Here is a 12424-nt window from a genome sequence, read left to right on the forward strand (position 1 = left end):
CAAGGGTTCGACTCTCCTAATCACATTTGTACCATTAAAAGTGCACCACTGAAAATTGAAATGCATACCAAACACAACCTTGGAATCAAACAGGCCGAGTTAGCCGAAGGCTAGGTTGATACTGAGTTGACTTGACCGAGAGTTGCCAATCTAATCCAGAGATGCTGAAGTGTGGAGCCCACAAAAGAAATGGATTTCTACTTTCTAGGGTCTCTGTGAAATCGGAGTAATGGGGGTGGGCTCGGGCGACCTTTGTTGACAAAAGTGCATTGTGGACTCTCTGACTATATATTTACGTATATTTAGGGATATAAACGGATCGGATTGGGCTCGGATAGTGCTATATCCGCATCAGCATCCGCATTTTCGGATGGATTTGGATAGTGCTAAATGGATATGGACACGAATACGGATCGAATATTTTATCCATTTACATATAAATATAGCTTTTCGGATAACTATAGTCAATCCGTATCCTCATCCGTTTAACTTTTGAACGAATTCGAATAGTGCTAAACAGATACGGACACGAATACGGAAATGAATTTTGACTATTCATTTACACCCTACTTATGTTAATACAAGGATAGTCAAAGTAAAAGAAAAATAGTTGAAAGATATTGACTTCTTAATTCTTCCACACTTAGGATCTTTTAATTGCTTAAACAATGATCCCAACTCCCAAGATCAAACCGGGTACACTTTTCAGGTACAGGTGGTTTGATCGATCTGGTCTACCACTCAAAAAGTAACATTAATGGGCAAGGACTCAGCCAGGTTCTAAAACTTGGGATCGGATTGGATGGATCGGCCGATTTGATTGAAATTGACCAAGGTTGATCCTGATTACTGCCTATCCGGAGCAGCTAATCCATATTGAATTTCTAGGATTAGGGAAAAATCTGATCAATTCTGATCGATACAGGTTTAAATTTGGGTCAGAATCAACCATGGCCGATCCGGATTGGAACTCAACAGGACCGATCTGGATCCCAATTCTACTCTTTGAAAACCTGGTCTCTGCAAAAATAAAAAATAAAATAGGGAGAAGGTTCTCTGAGCAAGCAAGGTACTCCACGCTTCGAACACTTATTTTTTAATCATTATTTCTCTCACTTAAAGAAAAACTTTTTTTTTAAGATAACAAAATTATTCATTGAAAGGATGAGAAAAACACCTAGAATCCAAGTTACAGAACTCAGTTAACCAAGGAATGGTAACTGGCCAGCTGGTCTCGTCTAAACAAGCTAGCGCATTCCATCAACCACGATGTTAGTCTCTCTAGGAGAAAAAGAGGTCACTTAAAGAAAAACTAATATAACAATACATGTGAAGAGTTATAGTATACTCATTAAGCTCATAGAGTCTTTTCCTAAATAATTAGTAGGGCACTGTTCTCTGAGGCCCTCAGGCACATGAGGGTGGGTGCAATGACCACCCTACCCCCCTGAGTGACAGGTCCATGTGCCTGGGTGCAACCTGCGTTGGCATAGACAACATTCTCCCTAAATTAATAGGCAAGGATCGATACAAATTTTTTGAGGGGTATATATCTTACTTATATCCCCTCAAAAAATACCACTCAATTCTAGCTTGAATTGCTAGTTGCTAATCTCTCTGTTATGGGAAAAAATAAAAAATTTCCTGCAATTGCATGGTGACTCCCACATTATTTTTCTTCAAGCCACTAACAGACAGATTTTTTTGTCTTCTCTTAGAGAGACACATCATTTAGGTCTCCTTGGACAGTTGCTTTCAAAAGGGCATTTTTCTGAATCCGACTCCATTCCAGGGATTCCAGTGCCCAGTGAGACACTTGTGCACATTCCGACACGCACTCAGTCAGCCTAGCTATTGGTTGCTCACTAGTCACTCCCTGGGCAACGGGGGTCGTCGGAGAGGAGCCCAACACCATTTTTCTTTCTATAAATAGAGGACGTCTTTGGCATTTTAGACACATTCTAAGTAGGGATGTAAACGGATCGGTTTCGGCTCGGATAGTACTATATTCGCATCCGCATCCGATTAGCTTTTGGACGGATTCGGATAGTGCCAAATGGATACGGACACGGATACGGATCGGATATTTTATCCGTTTACATGTAAATATAGCTTTTCGAATAGCTATAGTCTATCCGTATCTGCATCCGTTTAGCTTTCGGATGGATTCGGATATTGCTAAACGGATACGGACACGCATATGGAAACGGATTGCGGCTACTCCTTGCCTCTCTCTTAGCTCACTCTATGTCTCACTTTCTGTTTTGGTTTTTACCAACTCTTTTGAGAGTTTCTCTTCTTCTATTCTGTTGGTTGATTGAGCATAGTTTGAAAATGTCCCGACCATGGCCTAGTAAGTGAGTGCAACAATTAATGGAAGACCTAAGGGGTTGTTTCATCTCTGGGATTGATTCATAAGAAACCTTTTGCACCTTATGGGGTGAATACAATCTTAAAGATAGTGTTATGTATGTCTCGAGTTCTTGGACCCGTTTCGAAGAATGACCCGCTCCGACATTTTTTTGGTGACCTGAATGGAACTTTTTTTGAGATCTGTGATGGTAGCGGAGGGCTTGGGCGTACGGAGCCCATCACTGGTCTTGTTGGGGGTGTCACGTTATGGTACGACCCTACCCGATGGATTGATCTGATCTGATGGAGGAGTATTTATATTCTTTACTCGCTTTATTGTAAAGAGCGTGAGATTTGGGGTTTTCATTTTAGGGTTTCAGGGAGAGAGCAGCAGCGCTGTTTTGGATGTTCTTGAGGGTTCTCCATTGTAACTTTCTCCGATTTACATAGTGAAACAGCTTCGCCTTCACCTGTAGACGTAGCACACCATACTAGTGTATGATCCACGTCAAATCTCCGTGTTGTCTTGCTTTGTTTTTTTTTTTTTTTTCATGTTTTGATTGGTGTTTGCTCTAACATATAGTGACCGGTGGCATGACTCAGTCCCACCATCACTTTGACATACATTTGGAGCGTGTTGCAATTGGAGTTGATGTTCGAATTGAGTGCATTAGAAGATGAACCCTTACTTCCAACTTGTTAGTGAGTGCTGTAACTTTTAAGATTACATTTCAATTGTACTTAAGTCTCTCAAACCATATTTTGGCTGTTAATTTAGGTCTTCAATGTTTGCTTCCCAGTCAACCATGTCCATTCCTAGAATCCCATCTTCCACTTCATTCTGTTCTCAGCTGCAAACTCTTAGCCTTCCCTGCCCTCTGTTGCTTCCTTTAAAAACATGGAGTAGGATAAACTTCTCCAAGCCAAAATGGCAATGTATGCATATGTCTTACGGTTCCTCTGCTTCATTTTGTTCTCCTTTTCCTTCATTCTCTTGTTCTCCATTCATGTGGTTCTGTCTGAACTCCCTGAAAACCAGAAGAACGCCATGAAAAAGCTCTCCATTTATCTCAATGAAGCTGATCCAAATCCATGTTCATGGAAAGGAGTTACCTGCAGCAACAACAATCAATCCATCACCCATCTCTCTTTTCCCTCTTCGAAACTCTCAAACTCTAATTTTCTACCTGATTTATGCCAAATTGATACTTTAGAGTCCCTTGATGTCTCCGGAAATTCTTTGACAAACATCCCTGATGAGTTTGTCAGAGACTGTGGAGGGACTAATGGGCTAAAGAAAATGAATTTCAGTATGAACAGGTTGTCTGGTCTTTTGCCTACTTTTGGGGGTTTTGGTGGGTTACAGTACTTGGACTTGTCTTTTAATTTTTTTGCTGGAAGTATTGATTCTCAATTAAATGGGTTGATTGGAATCAGAAGCTTGAACCTGAGCTTCAACCAGTTCATTGGCTCAGTCCCTACCCAACTTGGTAAAGCCATGGTTTTGGAAGAGTTGGAGCTCGCGAACAACTACTTTAAAGGTCAAATCCCTGAAGATCTCATGAATTACACATCTCTAGTTCTGCTTGATCTCAGTAGTAATCAGCTTTCTGGGTCATTTTCTGATAGGATAGGACAGCTCTCCAAGTTGGAAACCCTCCTCCTGTTCTCCAATAATCTTATTGGAAGAATTCTTGAGAATCTTTCAAGATATCTGAGGAATTTGGACCTTAGTTACAACAACTTAAGTGGTTCAATCCCATCAAACTTTCTGTCACCACCAAATTTGAAGTATGTTGATCTGTCTCATAATTCATTGGAAGGGCGGATTCCGTCGAACATTTCACAGAGTTTGATTCGATTGAGACTTGGGAGCAATTCTCTTGATGGTCCCATCCCTTCTCTAGCCGATGGAAAGCTTTCGCAGTTGACTTATCTCGAGCTCGATAACAATAGACTAACTGGGTTAGTTCCACCATAACTGGGAACCTTTCAGCGTTTAGCTCTGCTGGATCTTGCTTATAATGAGCTCTCTGGTCCATTGCCGAAAGATTTAGGAAATCTTCATCAACTTCAGGTTATGAAGCTCCAATCCAACAGACTCACTGGAGAAATTCCTCCACAATATTCACAACTAGGGAAGTTGTCTATATTGAATATCAATAGGAATTCATTGAACAGCTCGATCCCATCTGCAATTTCCAGCTTAGGGAATCTCACAATACTGGACTTGCGGGACAACAGATTTGATGGTTCAATACCCGATTCAATTGGGAACTTGAACTCACTGATGGAACTTCAGCTGGGAAACAACAAATTGAGTGGGAAGATTCCTAGTATGCCTGGTACCTTGCAGATTGCTCTCAACCTCAGCAGGAACCTCTTGGATGGGCCTATCCCAGACACTCTGAAAGGCTTGAGTGCTTTAGAGGTTTTGGATCTCTCACACAACAAATTTACAGGTAAAATCCCACTGTTTCTAGCCGATCTCCAAAGCCTTACACTACTGTTACTTTCCAACAATACGCTATGGGGTAATCGTCCAAACTTCCACCAGCGAGGGATTGTTGTTGATACCAATGGAACTAAAGTTCTAATGCCAATAAAGAAAGAAAACCCACTGCCTAAGAATAGTGACAGTGCATTATATTTCTACGCATCTTTTGCTCTTGGATATCCTATAGGATTTTTGGGGTGCCACGTTCTTGTCTTCAATCTTAACTGGCGAAGAAGATACTTCAGATTTTGGAGGTGTATATCCATATCTGTATAGCAAAGCTACTGAAATTCAGATTCGTATGATGCTTACTGTTAGAGCTAAAATTCTGTTTGTGAAAGCAAATTTTTGCTAAGTTTTCAATAAAATAGTTTATTTCCCGTTCCCATTTCTCCCTCCTCCCTCTCTCTTTTTACCTCTCTTCTTTGTGTGTAGTTTGGGTGATTATTGCTAGAATTAGTTTAGTGATTTCAGCTTATATTTGAAAAGGACTATTAAAGATTTAAGATTACAGTCTACACTACATGTGCTTGCATGGGGTTCCACTTAACAGTGTCAATTTGGGACCAGACCCCAGAAATCGTCTCTGCAAAAGCCCGGTATCAAACCGTCTCATTAATAAATGTGATGATATGTATTGAGATCTAATATTGGTATCAAAATTATAAATGGGATTGGATTCTCAACGCATCGGGTGACCGAAATACCGATTAGGTACCTGATGGAACCGAAACCAACTTCTACCCTTTCCATCTTGTATTTAATTTTATTTATGTTTGTTTTGGTTTGTATTATAAGTTGATTTCTATTACTTTAAAAATAAAGAAGTATTTTAGAAATTAAGTATTTAAAAAAATGGAATGACAATAGTGTGTCTGGCTGATGAGAAGACTCCAAATTGCAAAAGCCAAATTTTTACCCCAACCCCACCTTGGAGACTTGGAGGCTTTCTCATTGTCTTAAATTTCCAGGTAAAGAGATATTTTCTTGAAGAATGTGGGTCTCACTATAAAGCTAAATGTTATAAGCAGAGATTTAATTCACAGTATTAGAACCCGTATCAATGTCGTTGGGATACCAATATGTATGAAGCGCATTCTATCACCAAAAAAAAAAAAAAATGAATGTATCAAGCGCATTAGGTCGATGTCAGATCAAAATAGTATTTTTTTCAACAAAAAAAATTAAATGTTTGTATCATAGCTAACGATTCATACCAATACCGATATAAATTGACCGATATGACTGATCTGATACCAATACCTAAATAATTATGTTTTTATCATGTATTGCTATCTACTCTGACTTCTATGTGGCCTGTATTATGGTCTGTTGGTCAGAGACAACAAATGAAAAGTCCATGGCCAAACAATAATAAATAATATAAGATTTGAAAAAAAAAAAATCCTATGGAAGAGTAGGAGAAGAATATTCTTCTCTACACTGTAATGGAGGTGAAATCTTGAACGTTGTGATCTTGGCTTGGGTTCTGCATTAAGGATAAGATCAAGAAAGTATGTGAAGGATTTTCAAGAAAATTGCTTTAATTCTGGTACACCTAGTTTACATCATTTTCTTCTTTTGTTTTGCATGTCCTAAAGGGTGTGCGATCTTACCTCTCTAGGTTGTGGTCATACACCCTTGTCGTTTTTTATGCTTAGGTTATGTTTCCCCACTCCATCTTTTCATGGTGATTCTATGATATAAATTTCTTTGAATGCTCTATGTTGATTTGCTATAGTCCATTCATAAATGATTTTCTTATCTCTTCTTTTAAATAAATCATCTTTCTTCTTCTCTATGAATCCATTAGGGGTGTAGGTTTGGGTCGGTTAGCCTGAATCCGCCTTGATCGCCCTAAGCCCGAATAGGGCCTGGGCTGAGATATTTGACCCTGAGGGCGGGTCAGGATTGGAAATTTTTGACTCTGAGTAAGGGTCAGGTCAGGTCAGGGTTGTGGCCTTGGGCTAAGCCTGGCCCGGCCCAGCCCGATCCTATTTTAAGTTATAGTATAAAATATATATTGATATAATATATATATTATAAACTTTAAATTTCACCCACATTTTTTTATATAATATATTATATGTGAAGATAATATGTGATATAATACATTTTATTATAGTGTTATTTAAAAAAAAATTGATAATTGTCTCCCGGGCCCATTCTAGTCCATGCATATCCTTCCCCCTCCCCATGATCAGGGCCAATCAGGGTCAGTCCGGTCCGACCTTGAGGGTGGGTCAGGGTTGGATTTTTCAGGCCCTGAGTCAAGGTCGGGTTGGGCTTGGGCCCAGCTAAGGAGACTTAGGGTTGGGCTAGGGTTTTATAAAGCCCGACCCCACCCGACCTATTGTAGCCCTAGAATCCATATGTCAGATTTTTTCAGGGTAGGTAGTATGTTGTTTTCTATGTTTTTCTCCTATCAATCCATAATGATTCTCATCTATATTGATTTTGTCTATTCTTCTAACATGTTATATGGTGATAGTCATTGGGTTAACATTGTTTATCTCAGTATTATGTTCTTCTCACTTTTTTATGTGCATGTAATCTAGGATTCATGCTTGTGTTCATGTTTTAAGGTATGTTTGTTTCTCAGTTTAAATCTAGGTTTACTTCATACATCATCCATAAAAATCTCATGTTTCTTTAATTTCCGTCTCACATATTCCATGTGTGCATGTATTTCCCTCTTACATGGCTTTTTTCAGTTAGAATATAGGTATTATTGATTTTTTTAGGGTTTTTAGCATTGATTTCTTGTTTTAAGATCGATATCATGTTTCCAATGTTTTTTATTGCCCTTTTCCTATTTTTAGGGATTTTTTCTAGACTTATTTTAATCCTATAGGGGTTGCCGTAATTTTTACCGGTTTACGTAATGCACGAATTTTCATACATATTTTTTTATTTTTTCATTTTATTTTAAGGTTTTTTTGTGATATTCTAATTTCTTTTGGTTTTCTTTAATTTACATATATTTTTTATTTTTTTCATTTTATTTTAAGGTTTTTTTTGTGATAATCTAATTTCTTTTGGTTTTCTTTAATTTTCCATGCATCCATGAATTAAGGTTAAAGTTCACATAGCATGTGTGTTTCCTCTTGTTATATATTATATTCATGTGTTATATTTTTTGTTCTTTACATTTCTATATACTAGCCCGTTGTTGCAACCAAACTCTCTAGGTATGTGTTTCTTAACTCCTATCCCGTTTTTTTTATTTTTTGGTTAATTAGGAGGACACGTAACATTCCCCATCATGTCATTGTCATCACAAGTAGTCCTTCCTTATTTTCAATTGATTCATGTCATTGCCATCACAAGCAGTCCTACCTTATTTTCATTGATTCAAGCTTATCCTCTAACCCCAAAGCAATGGAGTTGGGGTGAGTTATCGTGGGACAATAGAGGAAGATCCGGTTGGGTTCTTCTGATCACTCGATATTGATGCCTATCTTAGTTGGGTAAGCTATTGCTCTTAATTGGGTCTTCATACAACCTGTCATGCTTGCCTATCACATGTTTCTCTGTGTTCTGATTGTCAGGTTAAGTTTTTTCAGATTTACTTTCAGTATTGGTGCTTCATACATAGAGGTGCCAACTGGTCAGACTTGGTCAGTCTCGGTCGAGTCTAATCAAGCTTCACCAATCTCAAGCACTGCATTGTGATCACCCGTTAGCTAATTGGGTTGAGTCTGAACGGGTTCGATCGGTCTGGGGCTATAATCGGGCTACTAGAATTGAGCTTTAAGTGGTCTATGGACCTGTTTAATTCTAAATGATCTTTAAACGGGTCTTAACTCGGCTAACAGGATGATGTTCATTATTTATTCATCTTAATCAATCCATTAATTAAAGAATAACTTGATCATCAAGATTTCCTTCGTAGATGTTTCTTATGGTGTAAAGAAAGAACACCACTTTTAACATAGCATAAGAGACCCAATTAGTAGTGTTTTGTTTTTTGTTTTTTTTTTTATAAGGAATCAAAAATAAATTTGCCAGAACATCCTATGATGTCTTTTTCTTTTGTCTCATTGCATAGCAATGATTCTACAATAAAATTTACATATGAGGCAATCAAGTAATCAATCCAAAGCTTAAAAATAATAATCAATTGCTCTAATTTATCCAAAACATCTTTCTAGTTCTACCCTCAATTGTTCATCCTATCAATTTAAACAGTTGAAAATGTATCTTACAGTAAAATGAGAATTTCAAGCAACCTTAAATGGATCGGGTTATAATACACCTAACAAGCTAGAACCCCACACTTAGACCGCACCGCAGCCCAACACATTTAATAATTGGGTTAGACCTGGAATTGACACTCGTATTTAATAGTCAAACATGTAGTGATGTAGATAGGTCTGAGAACATTTTTGCCCATGCTATTTCCAAAATGTCTTGTCTATTACCCTCAATATGGTTTTTGAAAGTCTTTCTTTTCTTGAAGATTTGCATAAGATTGAATTATCAGTTTTTGCCTGATGAGGCTTAATAATAATTTCTCACCATATCACCTTCGTAAGGTTTACGTTGGGAAAGGAAACAGGGAAAAAAAATCCTAGTTTCACACACGAAGTGGAACCCACAACGTATTTTCGTAGACAGAAGAAAAGAAAATGTCGTAGTAGTTTCGGCCGTTGCCCCCGTCTCTTCTGGATCGGGAGTGGAAGTTGCAGGATTGGGTTTTACTGCACTCCCTGGTGGTGTTCCAGTGGAGATCAAAGAGAAGGAAGGGGAGGGGAGATCTAGGGACTTCATCGAAGATAGGCGAACCAGACGAGCACTGAGGAGAGTTGGAAACGAGTTGATCTTGTTGGTCTCCTTCGGAAAAACCAGAGTCCTTTGCTGCCCATCCTTCTCTGTTTAATCCAACAACAAACCCAACAAATCCCTTCCCCATCCCTCGGTTCTCTCCCCTTCCCTATTTTTCTGTCACTTCCATCAAAATACGTGAAGTAGGATAAGCTCCTCCACACTAAAATGGGCAGGTATGCGCAAGTCTCACCCCTCCTCTTCTTTTTCTTCTCTTTTTCTTTAATTCCCTTGTTCGTTATTCCTGTGGTACTGTCTCAACTCCCTGAAAACCAGAAGAACGCCATGACAAAGCTCTCTATTTATCTTAGCGAAACGAACCCAAATCCATGTTCATGGAAAGGAGTCACTTGCAGCAACAATAATCGATCCATCATCCATCTCTCTTTTCCCTCTTTGGAACTCTATTACTCTGATTTTCTACCTGATTTGTGTCAAATTGATACTTTAGAGTCCCTTGATGTCTCCAAAAATTCTTTGACTTTCATCCCTGATGGGTTCATCAGAGACTGTGGAGGGATTAATGGGCTTAAGAAATTGAATTTCAGTATGAACAGGTTGTCCGGTTTCTTGCCTACTTTTGGTAATTTTAGTGGGTTGCAGTATTTGGACTTGTCTTTTAATTCATTCACTGGAGGTATCGATTCTCAATTAAATGGGTTAGTTGGAATCAGAAGCTTGAATCTGAGCTTCAACCAGTTCATTGGCTCTGTTCCTTCCCAACTTGGTAAAGCCATGGCTTTGGAAGAGTTGGAGCTCGCGAACAACCAATTTAAAGGTCAAATCACAGAAGAGCTCATGAATTACACATCTCTAGTTCTGCTTGATCTCAGTAGTAATCAGCTTTCTGGGTCATTTTCTGATAGGATAGGACAGCTCTCCAAGTTGGAAACCCTCCTTCTATCCTCCAATAATCTTATTGGAAGAATTCCTGAGAATATTTCAAGATATCTGGGGAGTCTGAATCTCAGTCACAATAAGTTTAGTGGTTCAATCCCATCAGACCTTCTGTCATCACCAAATTTGCAGTATGTTGATGTGTCTCACAATTTATTGGAAGGGCCGATTCCATCGAACATTTCACAGAGCTTGATTTGGTTGAGACTTGGGAGCAATTCTCTTGATGGTACCATCACTTCTCTGGCTGATGGAATGCTTTCAAAATTGATTTATCTCGAACTCGAGAACAATAGATTGAATGGGTCTATTCCTCCAAAACTGGGAACTTTTCAGAGTTTAGCTCTGTTGAATCTTGCTCAGAATCAGTTCTCTGGTCCATTACCGAAAGTGTTGGGAAATCTTCATCAACTTGAGGTTATGGAGCTCCAATCCAACAGGCTTACTGGAGAAATTCCTCAACAATATTCACAACTTCAGAAGTTGTCTATACTGGATATGAGCAGGAATTTGCTGAACAGTTCGATTCCTTCTACAATTTCCAGGTTAGGGAATCTCACAATTTTGGACTTACGAGACAACAGAATTGATGGTTCAATACCCGATTCAATTGGGAACTTGAACTCACTGATAGAACTCCAGTTGGGAAACAACAATTTGAGTGGGAAGCTTCCTATTATGCCTAGTAACTTGCAGATTGCTCTAAACCTCAGCAGGAACCTCTTTGATGGACCAATCCCAGATACTCTGGAAGGGTTGAGTGCTTTGGAGGTTTTGGATCTCTCAAACAACAAATTTACTGGTGAAATCCCACAGTTTCTAACTGAACTGCAAAACCTTACACTACTGTTACTTTCCAACAATCCGCTATGGGGTATTTGTCCAAACTTCCCCCCCTGGATTGGTGTTGATACGGATGGAACTAATGTTCTAATAATACCACACGAAGAAGATCTCTCTCCAGAAAAAAAACCAGAAGAAGAAGAAGAAGATCCACTGCCTAATGCATTGTATTTCTATATATCTTTTGCTCTTTCATACCCTCTTGGATTTTGGGGTGCCTGTGCTCCTCTTCTCCTCAATCGTAACTGGCGAAGAAGATACTTCACATTTTTGGAAACATATATCCATTTAGGTTTAACAAAGCTATCTGAAATTAAGATTCGTATGATGAAATGTTGTTACTGTAAGAGCTAAATTCTGTTCATGAAATCAAATTTTTGCTTGAAGGGTTTCTATAAAACAATTTGTCAGTTCAAAAATTTAGCAACCATATAGCTCTGTATTCAATATCCAGCAGAAGATCATGAATCAATTAACTGTTTCTTGCATTTCCAAGAGATGGTAGTCATTGGGTTTCAACCCAAAAGAAAAAAAAAACAGTCATTGGGTTATGTCCCCCCCTTTATTATTCCTTTTAATTGGTTTATTAATAAAATTTCAAGATCAGTTCGGGGTCCCAGATAATATTCGAATTAAAAAAATAAAAAAAAAAGATGGAATTTATTTCAGTAAAACTATAGTACCCCATAATAGAGCGACGAGAGATGGCACAACTAGTCGGAACATGGGAATAAATCTTAATTATATCCATATGGACTGCCCATTTCAATTGTTGTGTTTTCTTAAATTGCATACTTAGACAAGGGTTCAAATTTCAATTGATATTTGTAGAGTTGATCATCCCTCTCGAAAACAAAGATTTGAAGTGGTTCATAATCTACTCATAGCCGTTGGAGCGGGACTTCTTTGGAAAAAAGAACTTGACTAACTTTGTTTTTTAGGAGTCGTCGTCATTTTCTATCAAGAACGCTATGTCATTTACAACCCCGGTGTATTTCGGATGCTTGA

At 38.5% G+C, this 12424-nt stretch overlaps 2 protein-coding genes across 2 annotated transcripts; both read left to right on the forward strand.

The window, feature by feature from the left end:
• Positions 1-3280: 3280 nt before the first annotated feature.
• LOC122663349 (leucine-rich repeat receptor-like protein kinase PXC2) lies at positions 3281-4333 on the forward strand. Its single transcript, XM_043859028.1, has one exon. The coding sequence runs from the start codon at positions 3281-3283 to the stop codon at positions 4331-4333; it is 1053 nt and encodes a 350-aa protein (XP_043714963.1).
• Positions 4334-4432: 99 nt separating this feature from the next.
• On the forward strand, positions 4433-11770 carry LOC122663350 (receptor-like protein EIX2). The gene is made up of 5 exons (XM_043859029.1): positions 4433-4942; positions 5037-5179; positions 7408-7434; positions 8401-8459; positions 10128-11770. Exons 1-5 carry the CDS (start codon positions 4433-4435, stop codon positions 11768-11770), a joined length of 2382 nt encoding a protein of 793 aa, XP_043714964.1.
• Positions 11771-12424: the final 654 nt, after the last annotated feature.

Source organism: Telopea speciosissima, chromosome 5, assembly GCF_018873765.1.
Source record: "Telopea speciosissima isolate NSW1024214 ecotype Mountain lineage chromosome 5, Tspe_v1, whole genome shotgun sequence".
NCBI lineage: Eukaryota > Viridiplantae > Streptophyta > Magnoliopsida > Proteales > Proteaceae > Telopea > Telopea speciosissima.

Excerpts from the sequence above, each read along its gene's own strand:
- LOC122663349 (XM_043859028.1), top strand. The coding sequence starts at position 3,281 with ATGGCAATGTATGCATATGTCTTACGGTTCCTCTGCTTCATTTTGTTC.
- LOC122663350 (XM_043859029.1), top strand. The coding sequence starts at position 4,433 with ATGAAGCTCCAATCCAACAGACTCACTGGAGAAATTCCTCCACAATAT. Across the intron at positions 7,435-8,400 it reads GCTTGTGTTCATGTTTTAAG|GTTAAGTTTTTTCAGATTTA; the intron begins GTATGTTTGTTT and ends TCTGATTGTCAG. Across the intron at positions 8,460-10,127 it reads ATACATAGAGGTGCCAACTG|AGTCCCTTGATGTCTCCAAA; the intron begins GTCAGACTTGGT and ends TTGATACTTTAG.